Source organism: Grus americana, chromosome 12 (genome assembly GCF_028858705.1).
Source record: "Grus americana isolate bGruAme1 chromosome 12, bGruAme1.mat, whole genome shotgun sequence".
NCBI lineage: Eukaryota > Metazoa > Chordata > Aves > Gruiformes > Gruidae > Grus > Grus americana.
In genome coordinates this window covers 163,891-191,464 of record NC_072863.1, presented here as the reverse complement: position 1 = coordinate 191,464, position 27,574 = coordinate 163,891, and the positions used below count along the sequence as shown (strand labels likewise).

The 27,574-nt window shown below is 44.3% G+C and overlaps 1 protein-coding gene across 1 annotated transcript in view; it reads right to left on the bottom strand.

Annotated features, from left to right (window-relative positions):
- Window positions 1-27,574, bottom strand: part of MSN (moesin) — a 47,645-nt gene that overhangs the window by 6,583 nt on the left and 13,488 nt on the right. Inside the window, exons 2-8 of the mRNA XM_054838963.1 lie at window positions 13,940-14,023; window positions 3,894-3,989; window positions 3,108-3,382; window positions 2,580-2,663; window positions 2,082-2,228; window positions 1,540-1,636; window positions 347-510 (exon numbers count right to left, since the gene is read on the bottom strand). Coding sequence (XP_054694938.1) covers window positions 347-510; window positions 1,540-1,636; window positions 2,082-2,228; window positions 2,580-2,663; window positions 3,108-3,382; window positions 3,894-3,989; window positions 13,940-14,023 — 947 coding nt within the window. The remainder of the gene's footprint in view (window positions 1-346; window positions 511-1,539; window positions 1,637-2,081; window positions 2,229-2,579; window positions 2,664-3,107; window positions 3,383-3,893; window positions 3,990-13,939; window positions 14,024-27,574) is intronic.

Here is a 27,574-nt window from a genome sequence, read left to right as displayed (position 1 = left end):
CTGATGAGTTTTACTCCAAACATGCCCCTTTATAGAAGGGCAGAAATAAAAAGCTCTGCTGGCATTCATCTCAATGGCAAGTTCATAATAGCAATATTACAAGGGAAATCTCCTTATATCAAGATCCATATTAGTCCTGTCAAATACCTAGGTAAATATCTTTAAGAAAGTGATGGTGGGTCATACTTGTGATGAGTGCCATTTCCATCATCCCATTAGATCTACTGAAGCAGAAAGCAAACTGCTCTATTTTTGGCACAGATTGAGGTGCTGCCAGCAATTTATCTAGCACATGATGCTACTGTGCAGTGGTTGACCAGTCCAGGTTACTCAGAACCCTACCAACCTCTCCATCTGCTTCTGATGCTTCTCTTCCCGAGCCTGTGCTTTCATCTGCTGCACCTCGATGGTATCTGGTTTACGTCTGCGCATGTAGAGCTCGTGGTTCCCCATGCAAAGTGCCAAGATTCGTTTGTTAATCCGTAACCGAGGCGCATAGAATACAAAGTCCTTGGGACAAGAAAAAGGCAGCATTAGAACTGTTCTTTCAGCATAACAAGTCCCCTGTGTATGTATGCGATATGGTCTAAGACCCCAAGCTTTCTAGAATTGCTAGCCAGCTTTTCTTAACGGTGTCTAATCCACCAGTGGTGGTAGTTAGACATCTATCTTTCAGGAATGAATTTCAACCCAACAAACACACACAGGGCAGAAGTGCCCAACTCATTGTTACGGCGTGCTGGGTTTCATTGTAAAGCATCCCTAGCACACAGTTACTTGCTTCACTGTTTCATTTCAAACACCATCAGGGGCTGGTCTACCAGGCACACTGAGACTATGATGTTTCCCACCTTTCTTCCCACTTAAGTTATTTAATGCAACAGTCTGGCCAGCCACATCAAGCGTAATTTTTTGTCTTATGCCAGAAAAGGTGTTAAACATTATGTCCAATGGATAAATAACTTTGTTAAAAAGAACAGCAGCAGGGAAATGCGCCCAAGCAGCAACGCAAAAAGAACGACCAGAAGAACAGAAGGTATCAGCTGACGCAGGAAATTAATAAGCCTTAAAGATGAAACCAATTATGTTTATAATAAATTTGTAAGAAAAAAACCCTCCCAGTGTATCCTACAAAATGAATGACCCTCAAGTAAGGTGAAAAAGACCATCCCACACACTACTAAAAGCCAACAGGCTGCAAAGGAAGCATTCGCAGTTAACACAGGTGCCTTACATCCTGTATTATCAGAGAATCCAAACGGTCTCCCAAGAATCAGAAACCCTAAGCAGAGAGCTTCTCCCTGACACTGACTTTGAACAGCTTAAGGTTATACTGAATAAATTTCTACCCTCCTAGCCAGAAAAAATTCCCAACCATCACCTTAATGCCATTAGACCCATTCTGTACATACTGCCCTGAACAGTAGAGCACTGCTTAAAGTCAGCATTGACGTTACTGATGAAAAGATTTTGTGTTATAGAAAAAGAGAGATCATGCAGTTAAGAAGTCAAAGGTTTAATTTGAATGTTGCTTCTTACTGGTGCTTTCTTGTCAATAGGCTTGATAACAAATTTCTTGTCATTGAATGAGATATTTCTGATCTCACTCCAAGGGAATCCAATTTTTGGTGTTAGCCTGCAGAAATGGAAAGCAAAAGGAAATAAAAGAGCCCCAAGTCATTCCAAATTCTTGACTTACAATATAAAGCTCAAAATTCTACCAAGTCTCCTCTCATATTTCAGTACTCTTATGTTGACTGAAATCACCAAACAAAATTAGTCATGCAAATGAACTACAAACTAAGAAGCAGTTTTTCAATCCTGCCTTTTTTTTTTTTTTTAAAGAAAAACAGAAGTGGAGAATGCATCTGTGGCAGGAAGACTAGGGCCAATTTCTTGTATGTTTTGGTCTAAAGTAGCATGTTTTATGGATCATTCTGGCAGTGTCAAAAAACACAACCAAGAATGATATAGAAATTGTAGAGCTTCATTAAAGACTTGAATTCCAGAGGAGATTAATTTTGAATGCCTTTATACTGCAAAGGAGCTGAAGGCACCGATGAGGAGAGGGGGTTTATTACCTGTCATTCTGCTCATAAATGTTGAGTCCAAGAGCATCTACACCTAGCCAGAGTTCAGAGCCCTTCTTGTTCTTAATGCTGAAGTAGTTCACACCATACATTTCCAGATCCTGTGCAATTTTTAGGTACTCCAAAACAGCATCTTCTCTGCAGCGTGCAAAAAGAAAGCAGAAATTCCTTTTTGAGTCTATAAGCCATTAGAGCAAGAAGATGCTGTCTTCCTACACGGGCAGAGCAGCAACAAGCTAGCAAAGGTTCCAAGCTTCAGCCTAGTGGGTAATAACAAACTCTGCACACTCAGTTTTGTTTTACTAAGAACAGCCAGCTCACGTGGACTAGCAAAGGCAGAGGCATGTGAACCTAGTTATTCTGAGCAGAATAACCTGAAGAATGCTAACTCATCCTGAAGCAAGCCACAGATTTTTATATGCATTCATACATTACACACTAGCATATATCACTATTTTAAAGACAGCAATTTCACACTGCATTAGTTACCTAATCATTCCTCGGTGTTCCTCGTGCCACACCTGGATCCTCTCCTCCCACTGGTCCTTGTTAAGCTTGTGCTGCTCCAGAACTCTAGAAAGAGTACATGGAATGTTTGAGACCAGCCACTGCATTTATGCACACACAGCCACATCACTCTTGATTAATACTTCATTAAATACTCCGTTGGCATCACAGTTTCCCCACAAAAATATTCCAAGAAATACAGTTCTATTCTAAGACTAGCTAGAGACACACTGGTCAATATTCAGACTTCAGTGCTTCTCCTTGTAGCATTAACTTTTTTGTTGTTGTTTTGGAGCTTCTCTCACTACTTCTGATTAGAGTTTCTTCAGTAGCTGTTAAGCAGGACGTTTAAGATTAAAGCTCTTAATTAAATGAATACTAATCCCAACCCTCAGAGAGACACGAGGCTATATTTTATTCTGAATGTTCCAATCAAGACACCCCCACCCCCCCAAAAAATCTCAAACCCTTTAAGGCAAAGAAGGTCCAGGACTACCCAGGTTCACTTACCTCTGTGGGAGCAGTTTGTCACTAGCAAGGTAGCCAGACTTGTGCACCTCTTTGTTGAAGTCTCCATATTTTGACTGGACGGCATAAGAAGCCAGAAGGACGGCTGTTTCTGGAGGGCAATAAATGTCATCATTCAGAATTGCCTCCTTCACTTGGAGGAAGAAAAGGCGCTGCGTGATGTCCTGGATCAGCTCTTCTGCCACATCCTCTGGGTAGAACTTGGCACGGAATTTGAAAAGCAGGGGGCTTTCTTTGCGTACATCCTGTGCTGTTACCTGGAACAGAGTTATTAGATTTTATAGCCTACTTACCAAGTGAAGGGGAGCAGGTTTACAAAGAGACAAGCATGCATTAGAAAAAAATTCTCCTTTCCAATGCAGAAGCGAGTGGGCAGAAAAGCAAGGATTTTCAATTCCTTACTGCTAAATACCTCATCAACACTCCCCACAGGACTTACAACAAGCCACTAGTTATCATCAGTGCTAGGGAAGTACTGTCCGGGTTTCTCTCCAACCAAGATGCTCACATGAGCACCACATTAGCCTGTTACTGGATAACAAACAGGACCAGATGTAGGACCACCGGGTTAGACACCATGACTCCTTGTACCTTGGGGAGGGGATGTGTGGACTGAAGGAAGGCAACACCAACTCACTAATCTTGCGGTACTTCAGGTGTATAGAGAGGCAAGAACAGATCCCCGACAGAAGTATGGGAGACTGAATTTGCCCCTACCCTCCAAAAGAAGAGAACCCAGGACAAGTGTAAAGCTTGGAGCAAACATACCTTTTTGTTTAATTTCAGCCATGTTGAGAAGCCCTTGGTGTCCTGATACTGAAGTCCAAAAAACCAGACCTCTCTTAGACCAATTGTCTTGACGACCTGAAAGAAAGATGATTAGCAAGAGCCCCAGCCAGCCAGGCTGATCTCACTGGTGGCAGAGAACACGTTAGAGGTAAGTTCAGACAAAGACAACCAGTGCCCTAGCCTTCCACCTCCCTTGCTACGGTGCACATACCTAGATGGTAGGGCATCTGAGGAGTCTTAAGTGGGAGATGTATAGATGTGTTGTATTCTTCCCTCTCCCTCATCTCTTTAAAGCTTGTTGCTGTTTATAAACAACAGCTGGGACACTATTTTCTTCAGCTACTTAGAAACCAACGTGCATAGCCAAAATACAACGCAACAGGTCTGACAGGTAGAATAGCTGCCAGGAATCAACAACACAGCTCCATTTTTAGGTACACCCCTGCGCTGGTTTAAGCTGGGATAGAGTTAATTTTCTTCATAGTAGCTAGTATAGGGCTATGGTTTGGATTCGTGCCGGGAACAGTGTTGATAAGAGATGTTTTTGTTATTGCTGAGCAGTGCTTACACAGAGTCAAGGCCTTTTCTGCTTCTCACACCACTCCACCAGCATGTAGGCTGGGGGTGCACAAGGAGTTGGGAGGGAACACAGCCAGGACAGCTGACCCAGACCAGCCAAAGGGATATTCCATACCATATAACCATCATGCTCCATATATAACTAGGGAAGCTAGCCAGAAGGTGGGATCGCTGCTCGGAAACAGACTGGGCATCATTTGGGGTTTTCTCTCCTCCACACGTGGTGAGCAATTGCATTTGTGCATGATTTGGGGGTTTTATATATATATAAAATTATTATTCTCTTCCTTTGCGATCCTATTAAACTGTCTTTATCTCAATCCAAGAGGGTTTTTTTCCCCATTCTCCTCCCCATCCCCTTTGGGGGAGGGGACAGGGATGAGCAAGCAGCTGCCTGGTGCTTAGTTCCGGACTGGGGTTAAACCACTACAACCCTACAACCCCTCGCTTATCATGCGATTGTGCTACTCCAGGGCAAGCCATGAATCACCCTGCCAGGCTGTGTCCTACTAGGTTGTGCTATTTTAAGATTTGTACTCCACAGATAGCTGCGGACAGCCCTTTCACACAGCTCTAGTGAGTGGCACCGGTAAGAGGTGCTGCAGTGGATAATCGATATACCATCCCTTGTGCCAGGACAAGGAGCCACCACAGAAGTTGGCTACAGCACTGCTAAGCTCTCTCCTTAGTCATTTCCCTAGCACACCATGGGTGATATGTAAATAAGAGTTAAGAAGGCTTTAGACATCCTGTAACAAGAGACAAGAGCCTCATGGGGGGGCAAGACTACCGCAGTATAATGCTACTTCTGGTAAAAAGGAGGGGGAAGTTTCTTGGTAAAGCCTGTTCACTAGCAGAAGGCCACAGCTTTGTGCCCTGGCAAGTCTGGGGCATGCCACAGGGTACAGCAAGTCTAGAAGCTGAAGTTCCCCCACATCTCTCCTGAATCCCCAGGAGTTGTTCTCGTATCAGCAAACGAGGCACTTGGCTATCACCTCCATTACTAGCCAAGGAAGGGGGAAGGAGAAGACATTTGTCTTTAAGGTGACACTGTACCTAAAGTACCACACTGTAAACTGGTTTTACACACCTCTCACACCTCGGGCTTGCTCACAGCTTCCCTCCTTCAGAGGGACTCAACAACTGGAGGGCAGGGGATGAGCCTCGCCCTGGGAAGAACAGCTGCCTTATCACGGTGTCTCCTTTGCCAGGTAAGCTGAGGTAGATTTTGTGCTGCCTTGTCCCATGTTTTATGATTTCTCCCTAAATGTCTACTTCTTTTTAAATTACTTTCTTGTTGAATCCTAAGGATGCGCTCTGTTCCCTTCTGATGTGGTCTCTAGCTTTGGCAAGGTACAACGCCAAGGATGTAGGTTCCCCACAAACACGTTACTAGTTAGATTCTTTAGAGCTTGGATCAGACAATACTTCTGGCCTTACAAAAAGCAGCATTACAGCCCTACTTCCATTCAGGCCACAAAACCAAGGGGAGCTTTCAGCAGAGAGATGCTATTAGTAGCACACAGAGACAAAAACCTACACAAGGTCATGTAGTCTTTATACATCATCCCACTGGAGTCCATGAAATTACTCAGCCTGTCCTTGCCTGAATACGAACTGGAGAGCTGGCCTGAAGCCTCGGTAAGCACAGGGGAATGTGGAACAGATAAGCCTTCACTTGCGCGTATCACGTAGTAGGATGCACACAGCTAAGGACACTGCTGGAGAAGCATCAGAGTTTGCTCTATACATTGAAAGCACGTGGTACAAGGAGAGGAAGAGAGGCTGTCCGAGAGCCTAAGGAAAGCTCTGTTCTCAGCAGCATTAACATCTGAATGGCATGGAAGCTCCCCCCTCTGCTGCATGTGTCTGCTTGTCTCTCTTCCATTTGTCAGCAGCTTACGCCTGGGAATTCAACAAGCTGGACTGCCAGCAAGGAACTGAAAGGCATCACACTGCGGCCCTGCACAAAAGGACTTTTATTCCACAGCAGAAGCCCGCACAGCAATAGCGGCGACAACAACAGACTGGACAGGGGAGAGGGGGAGACAGCACACAACATCACCCCCCCAAACTGCTACTGAAATTAAAATGCAACACAATTCCTGCTGGAGGAATTACGTGAGCTGTAAAGCAAGGCATGCTGTGGCTTGTTAGCCTGAGCAGAGACCTGGCCGATTTAGCCTTCATCAAGAAACTGCTTTCTAAGTAAATGCACACGACAGCAGCCTCTGTGAAACGATGGAAACGGGGTGAGGGGATGTGTGCGTGGAAACAGCCGCCCTCCCTCCTTCCCACCTCAGCTTTAGCAGGTCATTTAGTTCCATTTATCAAGGGAGAAAAACATGAAGAAGAAACAGCTTTCTACAGCTGCAAGGAGTCTGGCTGGCAGTTATCAGCTCAATTATGTTTGGGGGCATACAGCATTTGGAGCCCTGATGCACTGTGAGATGTTCCAAAAAGCAGACAGTTACTGACAGTGGCTGAGGATGGAGAAAGGCTGGCACACAGGACAGGGGAACACGGAGTACTGTTCAACACAGAGCACTATACTGAAATACCCGAAGTTCGCAGTCTCAGCTGGAGAGTGACATCTTTCCTTCATGCCAGGAAGAGCATTAGGTCAGTCCCTGGGTATTGCTCAGCCTGCAGTACCAGGCTTAGTTTACAACTGGCAACAGATTACAGGCAGCCTTAAAATCCAGCTGTCCCACAGCGCCTTGACACTTCTGGTGAGTCTCACTTCACCTTCTGGTGACAGTCTAAGCACACAGCAGTACGATTTTTTTTTTTTTTTTTTTTTACTTATGTTCAGAGAAGAAACACAAGGTCATCCAGGTAACCTTCTCTCACTTCTTCTTACTCCACAGTTTCCAGGTCTGCGTGACTCCTCCTGTCCTTCCCCTGAGCACTCACCCATCTCCCTCCGAGCTATGTTCTTGCCATTGAGTGCTGCCCCAAAGCAGAAGGGGAGCCACAAGCAGCCTTTTAAACGCAGAATTTAGCATCAAGATGATGACGACTGAAGATTGCTCTCATTATCAGCCCAAGAAATACACCACCACACTGGCAAACAAGTGCAGATCCTGCGTAAATGCACAACCTACACATGGGCAAGACCAAAGCACACAGAGAAGACATTCCACTCAGACCAAGTTCCTGTACCAAAGGCCAAAGCATCCCAGGCTATACCACACAGCACAAGCCTGTCTTGAATCGTACCTGTTGTCCTAGTTAAAGATGAAGTGGGCCTCTCTCCCTTTCTATGACAGGCACGTCAAGTACTTCTGAGAGAAAACTGCTAGCAAACCTTATTGTTAGAGGAGCTCTGAACTGGTGCCACACCTGCAGTTTCATATACTGCAGTAAAAAACTTAGAACATGGTCTTCCAGGTACCCTAACTTAAAATCCAAGATGGGCTCCATCTACAGCCATAAATATTCAACTGTTCACTTTCCATTTGGCTGATTCTTCCAGAATACGGATATATTTCTAACCTTCCCTTTCAAAGTACTAAAATGCCGGAGTGCTAAATGACAGGATCTTCTTTGAGTTTTTAAGCTTATTACAGCTTGCCATTGACCTCCTTCGCAACAAGCAAAGCAGTCCATTTTTGGTTGGACTACTGCTTTTATAAAAGCCAACGAGTTTCCACATGTTCCTGTGAAATTTGAGACACATTTCCATACCACTGAACCACAAGCCTTCATTACACAAACAAGACTTCTGGGCTTTGCTGGAGGAACCAGCCACTGTCCCGAAACTTGCTGCTTTCTACCATGAGACTGCCCCAAGTTTTCGGTTCAGTGCTTTCACCTACTGGACCAAGTGCTCCAGACCAGTCTCCTATGTATTTAAATGCTACTAGGTAGGACCTTACCAAGGCTAAAGGCTTCTCTACAGTGTCCCTCCTCATACAGCTTAGTTTACAGGCCATGAGAGATCAGCCGCGTTTATTCCGAACTCTGCTGGAGTTACTCAAAAGTCGAGAGGGATTTGGTCAGCCTGTGTTGTAAGCTTTAGCAACCATGAAGGAAGAGGCTGACAAACTGGTACTCTACAAAACCATTACGCTCCCTGCAGCAGATAAGCAAGCCAGGGCAGGGCACACGGACTCAGAATCTTAGGCCCTGTGACTCTTAATAAAATCTGTGGGATCCTTAAGAATTTAAAAAAAAACCCCACCCACAAATGAAACAAAAGACAACCCTACACTCCACTACATATTAGGCTCAATGCTGAACATAAAATACAGCCTCAGTCACAAGGTTTAGAGGGAGCACAGATGCTTATTGCTACAATTTTAACCCATAGCTGAGTCCACTTTTCTATCACAAGCATAGCTTTGACCCCAAAAGCTGACAAAACTGAGGAAAAGCCTCCTAGGAAGGTTAACCACATACTTTCAAAGTTTAATGTCTGTTAGATATTAAAGTTTTTCTAATGTCACATTTCTCCTTAACGTGTGAGTTGGCTACAGGGCTCTTAATCTCAACAGAGATCACCTTTAATGAGACTGGGTGCTTTTGGTTACTCTCAAGGCTTATTCTGGAGTCACATGCTGAAACCACCATCTCCTGGACTCTGCAATGTCCAAAAGCTAGCATTGGAAGGACTGAAGTTTACGTGGTCAGCTCTAGGCTCAGAGGGCACTAAGCACATCACTGATAAGCAAATCTGTTCTGAACTTGGAGGAATAGAGTTCATTTTAGGTTGGGGAAGGAAATACAGAGTGAACCGTTTAGTAACCACAACTCATTGTTAAAAAGATCCTGATGTAAGGCCTATCAAATGGGTTGCGATCCCCACCCACTGATCGCATTCACCACCCAACAGACCTAATACAGCAGACAGCTAAGACTCTTCTACTAGAGACTAGAAGAAATAAGGGGCTCTGAAGGGGAACGAAAGAACAAGGTGCCAGTAGGATCCAAGGTCAGAAGCGATCAGAAAAAAAAGCGTTTGAGAAGCTGCCTCATACAGCATGTAGGAGGCATGGAAGAAGGGAGTGTTTTCACAGCGCAGAAGTCAAAGCATTCGGCAGGTTTTTTTATGAAAGCTTTCCAGCCAGCTGTGAAACACTTAAGTGAGTTAGTACCTCTCTCCCTGTCCAAGGTACAGGCTAGCCCCCCCCTCGCCTCCCAACAGGCCAAAACCTCATGGATTCAAGCTAGAATCAATTAAAAAAAAAAAAAAAGGAAAAAAAGAGAAGTTTGAGAGGAAAAACAATTGGAGAGACAACTTCAAAGCTATCCACAGCAATAAGTAGCTAAGCATTTTTACCAAAGAAACAGTTAATCTTCCACGTATAGGAGATACACAAAGAAAAGCAATGCTTTGTTTTACACGCTAGTCTCCAGCCCAACTGCATTTCAGTCTTATACAGAAAAGGGTCAAAGGAGGAAAGCAAGCAGCTATCGCTGTTGCATCCCCAGGAAAGCAGTGTTTCAAGGTACCTGTGAAGTAATCAGGTCTGTGGCATAAGCAGCACCCCGACAGGCATAGCCCATCCTTAAGCTCTTCTTTTAATCCGTTGCTAGCAGCTGAAGAATGGGAGCAGAGCTACTGTTTTTGCTAGTGAATCAGCAAGCGCTGGAGTTCTGCAGCTGACACTAAGAGGTACAGAAGCAAAGCTACATGAGGCAGACAGTACAATCCTCCTGTCTTAATTAATCCAGGTTTTGTCTGTGCACATAAGCTTAAGCTGTACAGTTACAAGCCTAGGGGATTGTGTTACAGGATGATCTCAAGTACGCTGTGCAGTAACATCATGTTTTATATCAGTTCAATGACATTTCTACAGCCAGCTACTTTGGGGCAGGAGACAGTTTCCAACAAAGCAGTGAAGCATCCGCATTGTTCTATCACTACAAAAACTCACTTCGGAATTTAACCAAGCAGGAAAGAGAGAGACAGGAACCTTTCTACCTCAAGCCCATTCACCTATTATTACTATGGATCTTTAGACTCAAACTGTTCCTCCTCATTAAGCTACTACCTAGATCCAAGCTTTCCAAAAGTCTTCTGAATCCTATTCAGAGTAGGTCAGAATTATGGGTGGCATAAAGAATATACTTATCCTACCTTTAGACACAACAAGTGGAAACAAACACTGCCTAAACATTACTGAACGGAGCCGGTGACATGCAGTGAGGTAGTTGTGCAGTTAGAAACCTTGGTAACACTTAGCAGCTTCCTTTTTGCTTAAGTCAGAACTGACAGCTCAAAGTGAAAGGGCACTCTAGGGCAAAAACATGCAGGATATCTTAAAATTTTTCTGTGAAACAGTCAAAAGTTAGGTTTCGCATCAGAAGGTCAATGTGCTGCAACAGCAAAACTGTAAGTTTGCTTTGTAGAAAAACAATCCCTTCCCTCAAAAAAGCATTTATTAAAGCACTCCTTTTTCAGAACCGGCATCAGGCAGAAAAGACTAGATTAGCAATTCCAGGAGCACAACATAGTTTAAGGGAGCTAGAAAAAGAAGAGCCATAACTTTGTTCTTACACACCCCATCACAGGGCCCAAGACCACCTCGGGACAGAAACGGAGTCTGAGTGAAGAGATTCGGTCAGACAGCAGTCACTGCTTAGTCCCTGTTAGCAGGGAGAACAGCTCTGGACCAGCCCTTTACAGAAACTACACAAACAGCTCAGCCATTTGAAACATACTGGATATATGCCAGCTGACAAGATATTCAAAGCCCCACCTCCATACTAAAGGATGCAAGTTTAGTATTTACTGTCAGCTCACTAGAGGCTCTCACGTTCTGGTTTGGTATTCAGTTAGCTCTTTACGCAAAGATGAATAATCTGTTTGAGCATGATCCTATACAAGGAGTACTTGCTTTCCTTTATGCGCAAGTCTGACTATAAAGTCTCTTCTGCAATAGAAGAGAGCCTCAAATTTTCCCTAAAAAAAAAAAAAAAACAAACCACAACAGCCTGTTGTGTATCTGCATTCAGAGACCAAGATGAAACATTTCCCATTGCAGCAGGAGCCAAATAGCTACGTCCTTTGCAGTTAGCTTCCTTAATTGTGAAGGGCCAATGATTAGACTGTAGGGCAGCCAAAGAAACTGGGATTAGGCTCCTCAACCTACCACACAGCAATAGCCTCCAAAACTCCTTGTGCATGCTAGATGTGGAAGAGGTGGAAGACTTGACGTCCTCACATCTACTGCCAACTCCCTACCTTACCATTCATAATGTTCTCAAGCCCTGGCAGAGGATTAGTCTTTCTACCACCATGGCTGTGGTGGTACCACACTAACACCACCTAGCACTGTTGTGGTGCAGTTGTGCGCTGTTGTGCTAGGTCTGACTAATCATTTAGTCAAAGCCTAGCTATCTGCCACTGGTGAGGCTCTAGGACATACATTTCAGTATCAGCCTTATCAGGAACCAGCATCACTACCTCCACAAGGAAATCTTGTGTGCTAGGCAGTAGAAAACAGTTTCTTATTCCAGTGTGATATACAGACGGCATAAAGACATGGTGCCCACCAGACCTTTTAGAAATAGCAAATGTTTAACAGCTAGCTTCGGACACTTCCCCCCCCACTGCATTTCCTCTCCAACTCCACCTACAATCAATTTAGCTGAAATAACACTGCCTCATTTACATTAGCAACTTAGAAACTTAGTTCTGCAACAGCATTTGTTTTTCTCTCTTCGCAAAGTATTTACTATGGAAAAAAACAAAACAAAACTTCTGTTTAGGCAGGTGCTGTGTGAAACACACTGCAGGGAGGAGAGCGTGCAGCTGTTCGAGAACATTGCACAAAGGAGTGAAATCAATTACTAAGACGTGAAGAGTTCCCATACTGGAAACATGATCAGATGCTTCTCAGAGACAAGCTGCTGAAGCCCAAGTCTGCCACCACAATGTCAGTTTACAGCAAAAGCTACAGATGGTCTAGAGCTGACTGAAAAAATCATGTGCAGATAAAAATACTACTTAGCACCTGGTGCTTTGCTCTGATAATGTTGGAAACTGGGTATTGAAAAATAATCATGGGAAGCATCCATATGAAGAACACCCCTCAAAAAAAAACAAACAAAAAACCCCAAACAAACAAAAAAACCACAAAAAAACCAGTTCACCTTTTGATGAACTCGGAGGTACGTCACCTCAGCTTCATTTGCATATGTTCCCATGAACTAACTCTGATGAAGTTCCACGTTGCACACATGGATTCTGAACAGAATCCAGCTCTCACTTCTATCAATCAAAAACTATCAGATTTTGAGCCCACAAAGGGTTAAAGCATGTAGAGGCTGCTATGTAGTAGCACACAGACAGCCGAGAACTGTACTGCAACTCAGAACTTTCCTGAAAGCCTTTCTGCTTTTCCCATTATGAAAGGATGCTCTTTCAGTAAAGCCTAGGATCTCATTTCAGGGCTGGGCTGCAAAGAGCAATATAACATCTAGTGTTGAATCATCCAGCTGAGTATGAAAGAAAGTAGTAGTTTGTGGTTAAACATCTAAAAAAAAAAAAATTAAGTTCGGTTTGCTGGTCCCAAATGAAATAGCTGACTTCTATGGTTAGGTCAGCCCTTAAGTTTCTCTTTTCATTAAGATAGGTACTATGTAGAGCTGGCCCCAGAACACTTAGCACTACCAAACCACACCCATATCTGACATATCTGGTCTGGCAGTTCCTTCATCTTGTCATTAATCCAAGATTCATTTTACTTTTCTTTAAGTTATGAACTTACTGTTCAGATTTTCCTCCAAGTAGCAAATCCATGACCTTCAGGATTACAGTAGAGAAACACAGTGGAGCCTGTCAAAGTTTCAACCCCTACAAGTGATCCCATCTGTCTTCAGCTGCTCCAACTTTGTGCTGCACATGCCTCCCTGCTTCTGTTTGGGCCAAAGTAGGAGGAATCTTGCCTAGCCAGTGAATGCAGAGGAAGGCTGAAGCACCAGATGAAGACAGCCCAATACAGTACAGTACAACATAACTTCTCTTAAGACTTCCCTCTGGGCCTGATGGAAGTATAGAATATCACTTCACCTGCACTTAAGGGTTGCAGCAACATTTGAAACCTGGCTAAGCCTCTCCTGTTTTAGAGAGCAACTACTCTTTGAAATCAATTACACAATGCTTGCAAGTAAGCCAACCAAAGATAGCTTACTAGCTCCCTCATAAGACTTACCTTATGAATTATGACTGCAGACACCTACTGCTTTCCAATTATTGTGAGTTATAGCACCAATTCAGTTTATTAGAGGTAAGAATAGCTCCTAACACATTCTTGGAGATAAAAAATGCAGTAGTTTTGAAAAAATTGTATAACTTCTTACTGTGCTGAGTTCTCTTGAAGCTATTATACACACTGTAACTTGATCTTTGAAATCCTTTAGAAATTGTTTGCTGTTGTCTCAGTAGAATCACAACATCTGTATCAACTTTAGATCTTTGCAGCTCCATCACTTACCTGATCAAAGAGTTGCTTCCCTGTAGTGTTGGGCTGGATGGCAAACTCCAGCTCAGCATCCATGGTGGTAACACGCACACTGATCTGGAAGACAGAAAACACATCATTACAACACGTGCTCTAAGCAACGCTGCCCAATAATGAAAGCCAACATCTGCCTACAGCCAGGGACCAGCTCCCAAGCCTCCAGGAACTTCACTGCCAGCAGTTACAAAGTCACCTGCCCTGCCAGCACAGCGTTCTCAGTTTCCCTGTAGAATATAACTTTCCTGTTTCACAGTGTAAGAGTTTATCCTATCTATGTCCCGACACTTGTGAGAGCCACTTACGGTTTATGAAGTTGAGCTTCTAGCGTCTTTCACAAATGCAGAGATACTCCAAGTCTCAGTACACACAACCAGACATCCAACCCTTCCATTTGAAGGATGAAAGTCAAGGAAGTCCCTGGAAGCATTAACAACTCAGCCTGGTACAGAAGACAAGCCAATACTAACAATACTGTTCCAGTCTCCATGGGCATTTGGAGAAACAAGGCACAATCCCCAACATGCTCCAAGGGCTGTGGGTACAAAGCAGACAGGACACGAGGCTGATCTCATGTTTTAAGGCAAAAAGGACACATGCTGAACTAACATATGCACTACTACGTGCAGACTCATCACAAAGCAGCACAAGTATCTCTATATAGTTGCCTGCTGCTTTCCAATTCTTTCAGGGAGGTGAGAGATCACCAAATACTGCAGAAATGGTTGAGGTGCAATTTAGTATTGCTAATATTTGCCTTAGACATAACAAGTAAGATCATGAATGGTCTTCCAGAAGAAGTATTACATGACACTATCTTGACAGGAAAGTCTCATCATCATGTTTTCACATGTGAAATGAAAGTGGCAAGGGATTACAGCGAGGGAGTTTGCAGTTTCATCCCAGAGAAGCAGGAAGACATCTGTACACCTTTACACCAGTAGTTCTCATGAAGCAAGTTAAACAGCAGAGGCATTTCACCTCAAATATTAATGTAAAACATAGCCAATTCCATTCACAACTCCTGATCATTACTGGAAAACATCGTGTAGATTTTTACATAGGAATACTCCTGCCTGAACACAGATGCCTTAACTTTTGACCAGGCGAAGTAATGCCTGCAAGTACCTCAAGCAGTTTGAGAATTCATTTTTATTTGCTTACCTATCAACTGAAGAAGGTAAAGATATTTCACAAATTTATGAACACAAGCTGCAGATATTTTAGATCAAACTGGTTTAATGCTTTTCCACCAAAGCAAAGGTTCAGAACTTGAAGTTGTACAGATGAGATAGTCACAGTGCACCAAACCCCAGCATACAAGCCTCGCATTTATAGTTCTTTTTCTTGCCAACAGCCATTTACCCCACATCAACAAATCCTAATTTATTTGTTCTTCGGTGCAATCAATCCTCTTAGCAAACTCCACCAGCCTTCCAGGGGTGAGGGGAATTATGCTATGAACAGTTTCAGTAAGAATAACTCAAACTCCCATTTAGACTATAAGCTAACCACATGACACTAGAGACCAAAAGAATCTAGAGTAACCAGAGGAAGGAACCACCCAATACTGACACAATCACAGCTGGGTTTGCTCCCTGTATATGGAGTATATGGACAGATTTCACATATTTCCACATACTCTACCAAGCATATGGACAGATTTCACATCTTGTTTACTAATAAAGCAGCAAGAGAGCTACAACCATATTTTTCCATAAGCAAGAAGCATTCTGCTAGTTAAGTCTAAGTCAAGCGCTGAAAGAGACCACTATATCCAAGTACATTTTGAAGTTTCCCCAAAAAGCCTACTTGAGCCTAGGCACACCACTACTTTGTACTTGATATGACCTCAGGATGAACTTAAAGGTTTTCTTGTTTTAAGTTTAGCTAAGGAGGAGTCTCTTCTACCAGAAAGAGTGCTGGCTTGTTAGCCTGACTTGCCCAGCACACCCACCAGTGAGAGCAAAGACGTCCATAAGCCACGTCTAAGTACGAGAGGGGTTACATTAAATGAGGCATGAAGCAACAGGTTGCTGTTTGTTTTCAAAGTCTTCCCTGTTCATCTAAAACACTAATGTACCAGCTATCATGAAAAAAAGTCTTTTTGCTCCACTGTTTATGGATAAAACACAGTAGCTACTCTTATATCTGCATAGGTGACTGAACGCTGAAGTATCCGAGCACAGAGAAAGCGCCAGAAAACAGAAGTAGTGAAACATTTGTGGCAGCTCTTTACAATCTGTGCCAGAATAGCTTTTAAGCTATTCAGAGCAAATCAGACCTTAAAATTTAAAATAAAGCTGTTTCAGTAAGTATCCTCATAATTCATTCGGAATACTTATTTGTAAGACTCGCATCTTTGTTAGAACAGTAAAATAAGGTCCCATGCTGGAACCAGCGAAATTCCTTCATTGTCACTCACTTAAACGCACTTAAGCCATCTGATGAGTTATCATCCTTCAATTACTACATTCAATAGGAAAAGGTATACTTTCCCCCCCCCCTAGTAAAAGCCCCCTACGCTCAAGATGAGTAGCAACCTAAGGTTCAGGAGCAGTAAAGTCTTGAATGGGGTCTCCGCTTGCAACTTCAGCCTGTGCTATTTTAGAAGGCAGCGTGAGCTGAGATACCACAGGAAACAGGCTCGTGCTGTACAGAACCACACCCCGGTAATGCTAGCTTCCCCGATCTGAACAGCGTTTTAACACGTTCAATAGTGTACTGCTGTTAACTGTCAGCAGACCGAGCTGGGGAAACCATGTCCTGGGCTGGACCGGTGACATTTTAACCACTAGTTTCATAGTAATTTAATACTTGGCTGACAAGTTAGTTTGCTGTAAAACTGAGCTTTGTTAAGCCTCATTGGTGCAGAAACTACATACAAAGATTTTTTTCCCATATGGTACCCGGGGGTTTTTTGAGCCAGTTGTTGTTAACTGGAATAACAAAGTGAGGTGTCTACCATCCCAGGGGGTGGGAGGCACAGCTCTCCATTCCCAGTTAGCAGATAAGAGGCCTGACAACTTCAGAGCAGATGCAGCTTTACCAAGTGCTTTGTTGCCTTTCAAGAGCCTGTGCACTGGCACAGAAATACAAATCGGTTCTCCTAGGATGTAAAAAGGCTGAAAAACCAAATACCAAGGGAGCTTCGTTCTGAAAGATACTCAGGGACCACCTCACTATCGGCAAGTCAGCTTCACCGATCTTAATGCACTCTGCCTGCAGCTCGAACTACGCAGAGAGCTCTACAGGCTGCTATGATCTCTACCTGAGAGGTGAGTGCCAGGCACCGCATGTTTACCTTCACCCTCCTCATTCATCTGCACTCTTAGTAAAATCACTTTACTGAGGCGTTCACAGACAAGTACTGCCCAATACAGATGTTACACAAGGGTTACACAACAAAAAAGTGCTATACCAGAAGAAAGCCAGCATGATCCAACCCCATCATAACTTACACTCTTGTTTGCCTTGTCCCTTGAGAATTACCCTGCAAAGCACTTTTCAACCATTTATCTAATTTACCATCAATGCTTATGCTAAGAAAAGCCTCAAGATTCATTAGCATTAAGCTTTTATACTTTGTATTTCTAAACTATCTAGTGAGGTTCTCCTAGATTTGAGGAGTGGCATAACCATCAGCATGCTTACCATTTGGGTTGCAAACAGAATAAAATGCTCCTCAGTAAGATAACCAACTTGGACTGCTGAGCATATACAAGTCTAGCTCTGTCAGTCCAGACAGGCAAGGTGCGCGCTGCTGAGATGTAAGGAATAGGAGTAAACGCAGTGGAAAAAAAAAAAAGACATTGCCCACCATCAATCAGATCACAAGGTCCACAGTTGCAGCACTCATCCCCAAACATGCTATACACACCTCTTTTATTGTTAGTAAACTTTTGTCTTAAGCTTTCAACACTCAGGAGGTGGTTTTAGAGGACGTACTCGATTTCACTGTCAACGGATTTACCAAAAATACTATCCTAATGCAGTAATTTATACTCAAATTTTATTTAAACCAACTCATTGAATTTTTTCATTATAGCATTTATGATGCACTCACTGCTGCATCCGAGTTGTCTGCAACTCTCTAAATTCTGCTTAGATCTTAATCTAGCAGAAGTTTTGCCCTAGTAGATGGCCTCTAAATAGCCTTGTCTTTCCATCATCATTTAATATAATATTTTACATACAAACAGCTAGCAGCATTATATGAAAAGCTTCCAGAGGAGGCCATCTTGCACATTACAGGAAAATTCAAGTACTGCATTTCAACAGGCAAATTCACACTCACCAAGCTGAAGAGTACAGAAAAAAGCCCATATTTAACTGATTCATTTCGTAACAGCTACAGGAAAGAGCTAGAAACCTAGCAACTCTTCCTCTTCTCTATTTGAGGAATTACCATTGTTCCACCAGTCTAAGCACAGCTAAAGATTGCCACTAGCAGAGCATATTAAAGAGCTTCCTGCTGACAAGGACAGCGTTACGGTGAGGGTGAGACCTCCTGCACACAGGCAGAACCGCCTGCGTGGATGAGACGCTGTTCCAGCCCCCAGAGCAGCTGCAGCCAAAGAAAGCTCCTTTGGAAGGCAAAAGCTTTCACAAGCTACAGGACACCACCACCCTCCTCCCATGGTGTTCAGCAGACTACAGAAGACAGGCTTAACAGACAGTGGTACCAGAACCTGTTTTAACATCGCCCATATACCTTCAAGTCCCACTTTCTGCCCCACTGAGATTCCCAGTAAGTTTTACTAGCAGCAATGGTTATCAGTTACCTTCCAGGTCTCTGAGTGACTAATAACCTGCTATAACTACTTCCTAAGATGAAAAGTTGTAGCCACATATGGCAGGACAAACAGGAAAGACTGGTACCGTCACACTAAATAACGGATGTATTACTTGTATTAACGCACATTAAGCGGTGCAAGAGATAACAGACAATTCTGATTGTCATAAGTTGAGACAGGAACAGAGAACTAGGAGATTCATGTCAGAATAATAGGTAGAGTCAGCATAACAGAGTATCAAAACCCTGACCCTGAGCTAAAGCTTCTTTCCTCCCCGGATTTCCTGAATGCGAGGAAGCTGCTATACGCTGCTGGTCTCTAGGCTTCAAGCTTCAGGTATTCATGCTCCCCAGGTTCAAGCCACCAAGTAAACTATTTCTGGAGAAAATGGTATGAGGAAAAGCCATACATTATTGCTCATTTGACTGCTATGGAACAGAATTAAGTTCAGTTGAAAAGAAATTCCAGGCCATCCTTTAGAGACCCTCTGTGCTACAGGGCACCAGTTCACCCAGCAGTTACTGCAGGTGAAGATACTAGACTAACACCATGCATCAGTTTCAACAGCTCCAACCAGAGAAGCACATTAATCCAGCTGAAGTTGCATGAACTCTGAACTCAAGATCTCGTAAGGCACCCTAATAATCTAAAAACCTTCCCAGTTTTGGCTTTCAGCAAGATTAGCAACAGTATAGTAAACACAACAAGAATCATTCCCCTGTCCCTCAAAACACATGAGTGTTTTCTGGAGGACAAGCACTCCCCGAGGCTGTGTTTCACTTCCCACCACGCTGGTCAGCCAACACGGGCACCGCTGCACGGACAGGAGTCGCACGCTGACCCACAGAGCGTACCACGGCATCGTGCTTCGCACGGCCTCGGAAGAGCATCAGCGGTAACGCCCCCACCTGCAGCACCAGCAATACTCACAGACATGTGGCTCCTTCCCGAGTGCCAGCACCCTGCGAAACAGCCCCGGGTCCTCTGTGTCAGGGCAAGGCTGGAATCGGGTCATGTGAAAACGCTTGCGATTTCTAAAGGGATTACACTTAATTAAACCAAGCCCCCTTCCAGCAGTCTTAAAGGGCCTTTTCATATCCCTAAGCTCATCGGAGAGCAGAACAGCAGCAGGCACACCTCAGGCACCAGCCCTGGCCCTGCGGCCCCCAGAGAGAGCATTAACCCTCCCAACAGCTCCCAGGGGCTTCCCAGCCCTCCCCACCACCCTCCTCCCTGCTCAACTGGGGACAAGCACTCCTCGTTTGACTGGAGCCAGAGGAGCCAATAAGGCATCCCACTCCGACAATTTGAACAAAGTCACCGTAATATAGTGGAGAAGGAAGCTTGCCCACCTTTGATGCACTGGGTACCAGAGAGCTAGAGGTAACAAGGGGAAAAAAAAAAAAAAAAAAAAATTGCACCCTCCCCACCCATCCCGTTCTCTCTGCACATTCAACAGCATCTAAGCTCATTTTGCAGAAGTAGTTGTCAGTTATTCAGGTGGGGCTATTTTTAATGTCATTTCCGACAAAGCCAGACAAACACAGAGCTGACTGTACCTTTCAGCAATACCCTAGTTATAAACACATCCCAACCGCCTGCACCTGATGCACATTAAGGCATAACACAGGACAGTCAGCTACAGGTTCTGGATCAAATTTCTGAATGCACTGAGATGCTTACGGATTTCTGCAGCTTACTACCTTTCTTATGTGATAAGTTACCTTATGCACCCAATCACCATTTAAAACTAGCTCAATATTACAAAATTCAGACTACTTTACATGAACAAGGCACAGATGACTGACATTAAAGCACAGAAAATGCCAACTGTAACAGTCAGACTCCAGAAGAAATAGCATGCTTACATGAAGCTTACAGTAAAATTTCATCCACTGTTATGCTGAACTCTGCAGCCCAGTATTATCTACTGAGGGAAATTTCAGTTTGTACCTATAATAAAACTAAATTAAAAGCCACCTGCAGAGGGAGGACAGGCTTCTCTGTAAGCAGCCAGTGACCAAAGGAACAAGGGACCGGATACTCCAATCTCAATTAATGGGCTCAACCACTGTTTGAGTTCAGCTTGGCAGAGACATCAAGAACTGTAGTCTGGAAGCACAGAAGCAGCTCCACATACTAGCTTCAATAACAAATACTGTTTCTGGCCTGTTCCCTTATCCTCACCACCAACCTCCTTGCAGAAGGATGGAGGAGATCATACATCTCGTGTGCTACGAAACACACGTCGCTGTGCTCTAGACCAAAACCATGAGGAACTGGCAGCATCCTCCAGATTGCACCAGAAAGCGCATATCACTGCTGACTGACCTAGAGATCAGAAATGGGATCCGAGTCCCCAAGGAGAGTCCATAACCACTGGATTCACATGCAGAGTCCTGTAGCCACGTACACAATATATTGCTAGATCTACCGTAAGTATACCACATGTATTAATAAGTTCACTTAGGCAACAAACTTCCTTCGTTTAAAAATCAAATGGCAGATAAGGCTGAGCAGCGTCCCATCAGTGGGCGCTCATACTTAGGTCAGCATTTGAACTAAAAATGGTAAAAAAGTGAGTCACTTGAGTTGCAGTATGATTATCATATACTAGCAAGTCGGCTGAAAAGCTGGTAGAAGGCACCACCATCTGACGTCCCAGAAGGACAGACAGTTCTGTTGGCTCCGGTGCCCTCTGAAGCCACGGAAGGTTTTGAGGGGCACCCCGCTCCGCTGCGGCGCAGGCTGGTCTGCGGGCAGGGAGGAGGCAGGAACCTCACTGAACAGCCCTGCTCTCACACAGCGCCAGCAAGCCTGGTCGGGGAAGCGATGAGGCCAAATCTAACTAGATTTATGCTCATGTGTTCTTATTCCTTCCCTGTGAAGCACAGCAGCAAGCCAGCTTAAGCCTGAAACGGCTGTGGAGCACACCTTAACAGAGTCATACTACAGGTGCACCCACCTCCACCGGCTGCTCTCGGTCCCCAGCAAGGCAAGACAGCCTACGTGGGCAGCAAGTTGCAGCTTTTGCACAGCTTCAAGAGCCAAGCTGTTGGGGACAGCAAGAGAAAAAAGCTGCCACAGGAAGCAAGCCACAGCAACAGCAGGCAAGACTGAGAAAGTTCAGAGCTTTGAAGAGTCTGCTCGCAGAAACTGAACTGAGAAAGGGTGGAGGAGGCAGCGCCTGACTGCAGGAAGCCAGACGTGCCCTGTGACACAAGTGTGCATCTGGCACTCGTCTTGCTTCAGCAGAGACACCAAGGGGGTGTTGCCAGTGCAGAAAGCACTCTGCCCATAACTTCCAGCAAAACTCACCTTTATAGCACCGATTTACTAACACGGGGTGAGGGGGAAAGCTGGTTGCGGCACACTGGCCATTAAAAAGCTACGCTGCAGGTTACCCACTCTTCCAGCACTTGGTGACTAACATGGAAGTCATTTAGAAGTACCTCTGCCCCATGTGGAGCTTGGAAGATTAGAGAATTTCTGCTTTATCGAACAAAGGGCTTCAAAATAAGCTGATTCTGTGTCCATTCCAACAGCGTTTTCTGTACAAGTTCTCTCACAGGGTTTATAGCAGGCATCGTATCCAGTGGTTGAAAGAGGCAATCCCTACCCTTGAGAAGGGCAAGGAGAAGAGATTGAGGTGGCACTAAAAATCTGGTACAACATATAATGCTAAAGCAGTCTAGTTCAAAAAGGAAACCAAGTGATTTATCTTAACATAAATCCTGTCATAGTGTAGTATCAGAGCCCCAAATATGTATTTGTTTGGCTGTTAACACAAGAGACTATTTTGAAATGAATTTGGACTGCTCATCTCCCAGTGATAAGGAAAATCAAGTTCTGCCATACAGCCAGTGAACAGGAATGTTCCCATGAAAAAAATGAGTTTCCTTGAAGACACCTACTGCCATTGAAAAGTGAATGCCTACAGAGCAGAGCAACACAGCAGTATTCTGTTGCTTTTCTGGTTCTCAAGACCAAGTGTGAGAGGCCACAACTACGTCTGTGTTGAAGTCCCCCTCTGCAGCTGATCAGAGGGGCCGAGTACAGGGCAACCAAGTGCAGCCTGAGGGGATCCTCCTTGCAGGACATGTCCATCAGTCGAGAGATCAGTTACTCACAGCTAGTCAGGGAGTTTACTTCAAGCATCCTTATATATAATATAAACTAGGGCTTCCTTTTTTTCCCCTCAAGCGGTGGGGGGGATTTACTACCCCCAAGGAGAGTCTGTCTAAAAAGACAAAGTCTTCAAACCACGTTCACAGAGCTCACAAGAGGGCTTCAAAAAAGCCTACTCCTTAAGCAAAGGGGCTGGCGTTTACAGTTGCTTTACTTTAGAGGCCTCTCACCCACCCTGCCCCAACTTTTCTGTTTTCTCATAATCAATGCTTCAAAGGTCCAGAGCTATCATCTTCAATTAGCACTAGCAAGCACACACTAGTAATGCAAGCATGCGGAGCCACGCAAAGCCAGGGCTATGCCAATGCTTCTTAATAGGTTGGAGAACTCTGCATTTTAGAACTCCAGAGGCATCATTTATCCAATTCAATTGGTGATCCGATTTGGGCAGGCAACTTTTTCAGGAGTAAGAGCTCTACTTTGTAAAGACAATTACTACAGAGTTATTCATACAAAACAATAAAAAAAGTCAGGGAATTCCCCTGCACAGCATGGCTTCCAAAAACCATTAATGACATGTTTCCAAGTTAAAGCTACTTGAATTTAATTCTTTCCTTTTCAACCAAGCAGATAGCGAGCAGTCACATCCTACCAGTGCGTTTCAACACCATGCCTGTTAGCAGCTTGCCACCCTGCCCAGAGGGCAAACAAGTTTCAGTTTGACAAAAGGAGTTGCAAGATGAGAGGACTAAGCCAGTAAATGAAGCCATGGGTGGATCCCCACATTTACAGTCAAGTCAGATACTTGTATGCCACTTATTACACAACTTACAACCTTGTGCAATGGATCAATTCCTCTATTTTTACCATTTCCTTTCTCATAAATAGATTCCTCACGCACCTCCCTTTGCTTTCCTGTAGCTGTTCCAAGCCATCAATGTCGTTTGCTTTTTCTTTAGAGCTAGTTTGAAGAGGCCTTTAGAATAACTATTTTTGTACCTGTTGTTAGAGCTACTTAGACAACATGCTTTACTAGTCAAAACCCAGAAGGAGATTTAAAAAAAAATCACGGGGAAAACCCCTGACCTGTTTTCCACATCTGGATCAGGAGGTGAAACTCCAAGCCATGTGCAGTTGCCATCATTCAACTTCTACACTGAGTAGCTTTGGGGTTTGTTTGTTTGTTTTTTAAACACCCATTTTTTGTGCCTGTTAAAGGGTGCTATTCTCTGGAGAAATAGCATATGACTATTATGGCTGCTGCACCCTAGTAGCAGAGTTGGCAGCTGTACTTCACACGTCTCAGCTTAACCACATCCCTAGCTAAAGCTCTTCAACTTAGAAGCAGTCAGCAGGGCAGTGGCCGTGTTTGAAACGCCAGCAGTGGTACGGGCGACTTTCCTCCCAGCCGTTGCATGCCCCTCCTAGGCAAGTCTATTCACAGGTCACAAGTAATTTGTGCCTCCTCCCCAGCTGTACACTGCACACTAGTGTCATGATCCCGGCTGCTCCTGCAGTAACTAAACCAGCAAAACAGTTCCAGCACTCCCCATCACCACTGGAAGCATCTCAGATTTTCTGAGAAGACTTAGAGGGCAGCTTTTCTCCCACCTCTGAACTTGCCATAGTCTAGTTCTTCCATCCCAAGCTTCATTCCGAAGGCAGGGGATTTCCCAATACCGTTTAACGGCTGCAAAGACCCAGTTCAAGGGGTTAAGCAGACAAGCCCAGTAGCCAAGATGTGTTTCCAGACAGCCAATAAGCTTTCCAAACCTAGCATCCAGTGGATGTCTGCCAAAATTACAAGCAGCTATTTTGCTGGAAGAGGCTCAAAACGATCAAGACAGGATGCTAACAAGACAAGTGTGAGCTGCATAGAGGCATCACATGTACAGTAAGTACTTGAGGTTCCTGAGCTAACAGACTAAATATTCATTCCCTATGTAAAGGTCTCTCAACTCACCTCCAGTTAAGAATTGTTTTAGAGGTAACTCAGAATTGAGGGCAAATTCAAAAAAAAAAAAAAAAAAAGCCACGCTCAGATGCTCTGCTTATCATTCAAGATACTTTCCACAGGGAAGACAGCATGAAGATAACTGCTGTGACAACTCTTCCAAAGGATTCTCATGTTTGGATGAACAAGTCAGAAGCGTGCTTGTGTTTCACGTGCTGCTCCGCTCTCCCACCAAGAGACACCTAGCATTTCAGCTCTGGGAAGGAGAGGGGGCAGCTGAACACAGGGCTGCCTGTTTCAGACATCCAAGCGCTGCCTGGGTGTGGCACATCAAGTTCTTGGCCAGCTCATAGTGCTCACTGAATATCTGAACAATAGCCAGACTTCTAAGAGCTAGAACACAGCCTTACTGTGGGATCTGACTGCCCAGACTATGAGCCATCCCTCCAAATTTAACTGCAGGCACAGTCAAGTGTGAGGTAAAGCTGTTTCATCATCCTGTGATTTTCAGTTTTATCATTTCCAGTGAGCTAGACAAATCCTGCAACTTCCTTTCGGTACAGAGTCTCATTTAGGCTGGCTGCCTTTTCACATCTATTTAGGTCACTGTTCCCTAAAATGCAGGATTTCCCTGAAACGGCTCAGTTCTACACTACTTTTTAATATTCAGATTCCCCGCCCACCTTTGCTTCCCTCACCACCAACCTATTTTAGGTTTTCAATAGCTCCGTTGGGCCTGCACATAGTTTATAACAGGCCAGCCTGTGACTGCTGAAGTACCTTTTGTTATTTTAAGCTCTATCTAGTTCAAGCGCTTGTGCTTTCCTAATACGGAGGAGAGCAGCTACGCCACCAGGATACACAGAACCCCGCGCCCCAGAGGCTCCCCAACGGGCACGGGGAGTCGCAGAGAGCGACGCCAGCACACGCAGGGGGTGGTCCCATCGCCACGGCAAACCATCCCAAACGGCCTGCACCCTCCCGCTGCCTTCTCTGGGTTTATATTAGCGCTCCGGTGACTACGCCACAAGCAGGACCAAGGAATGAATCGGGCCGAGAATAACTCGTCTGCTATTTTTTCCAGCAGAACCATTTCATTGGTCCCATTCACTACATTTACACAGGAGCACTGCTACTGGCACAGATTACAGGGAGGGGGAAGGGTAAGGTGGCTTTTTGGGTTTAACTGGACAAGATGGGCCAAGTTGAGCCACTTCTTACTCCTCGCTCCCTGGCGCTCCTGGCTTTATCTTTTGCAGTAGCTCTGCTACACAGCCAGCCCCTTGGTGAGATTTATCCCACATCACATGCGCACGTGCCATTAACCCAGTTCTCCGCTGAGCTAGCAGAACAGAACTGATGCGCTGTTCAGTTGGACTATCTGAGGCAATGCAAGGCAGGAACACAGACAGGAGCTAAACTTCAGTGTCAGCAAACCATCAAAGCTCTTAAACATGCAACCAAATAGATCTAGTTCATTAAAGGCTGCAACCAAATGCACACTCTCAAGTTCACACTCATACACCTCTTAAAATACATTGTTTGAAATGGCGCTAATAGAAAAGAACGCCAAATAAAATTCAGTTATCACTCGAGACCTAGATACATGCGTGTAGACGTTGCTAAATGCCCAGAAATCCCAGCAGTCAAGCAAGGTCTATTAACGTGTCTTCCTTTTAAATACAGGTCCATCACATACCGCCCTTACAACGCACAGAAATAAGGGTAGATGATAGTTGGATGTTCTATAGATCAGGCAGACACCATGAGACCAAGCAGTCGAAAACCAGCTATAGTAGGGGGTATCACTTAGATCGTTTCAGATGCAAAAATAAACAACATTCTGTATCACGCAGCCTTTCACAGAAGGCCCGACTAAACTGAAGGAAAAAACCCAACATTTTATTTTTTTAATATAAGAAAACACTTAATTACCCCTTCCACTCTGGACTATTTCCTCTTTAATCTTTCAGGGTGTTCTCACAAAGTCTATTAAAAAAGTTACAGCTACCTGAACATAAATTGTATCTGGTGGACTTGAGTTAAAGGCTGTAGCTGTCTCTACAGTTTTAGAGTCACAATTTAAAAAACAGAGTAAAGCCATAGACTTCCAGCGACTGCTACAAAGTCAAGCTACTCCCAGTTTGCTACAGGGCTGCATGTTCTGAAGCAGTGCTATAAGCATTGCTAAGCAGCAACTACCAAATGCATCAGCAAGATACTGCCTCAGGACTCTTGCTGCTTATCATCGCCTTCTGGCCTAGGCTGCCTGGACATAACCAGAGACATTGAGCACAGGACAGCCATACCAGCAATCACAGCCTAGAGAGTGATCCAACTTTGAAATTGGCCTTGCTCTGAGCACAGGGTTGGACCAGATGACTTCTAGGGTTCTCTCTCAACTTTTTCAATAACTCTACAAGACCACAGAGGCTGTCCTACATTAGCTTGAACGTTTGTAATGCTCATGGTGGAAACTGACTTCTTGTATCAAGCAAGCAGGAGCCATTTCTTTACATGGTTTGCAGTTTCAATATTTAGACCCTTTAAACCTCCTCTACAAACAGAGATGTTACGGACTATCTTTATGCAGCCAAACATACAGATAAGTCGAACTGTTAGTGGTCCTCCTGAAGCTGGAGGTCAAAACTGAGAAACACAACTGAGCAGTAGGAAGAGAAATAGCCAGATGCTGAGTATGTGTCCCGTGTAAGCCAACATACATGCAAATAT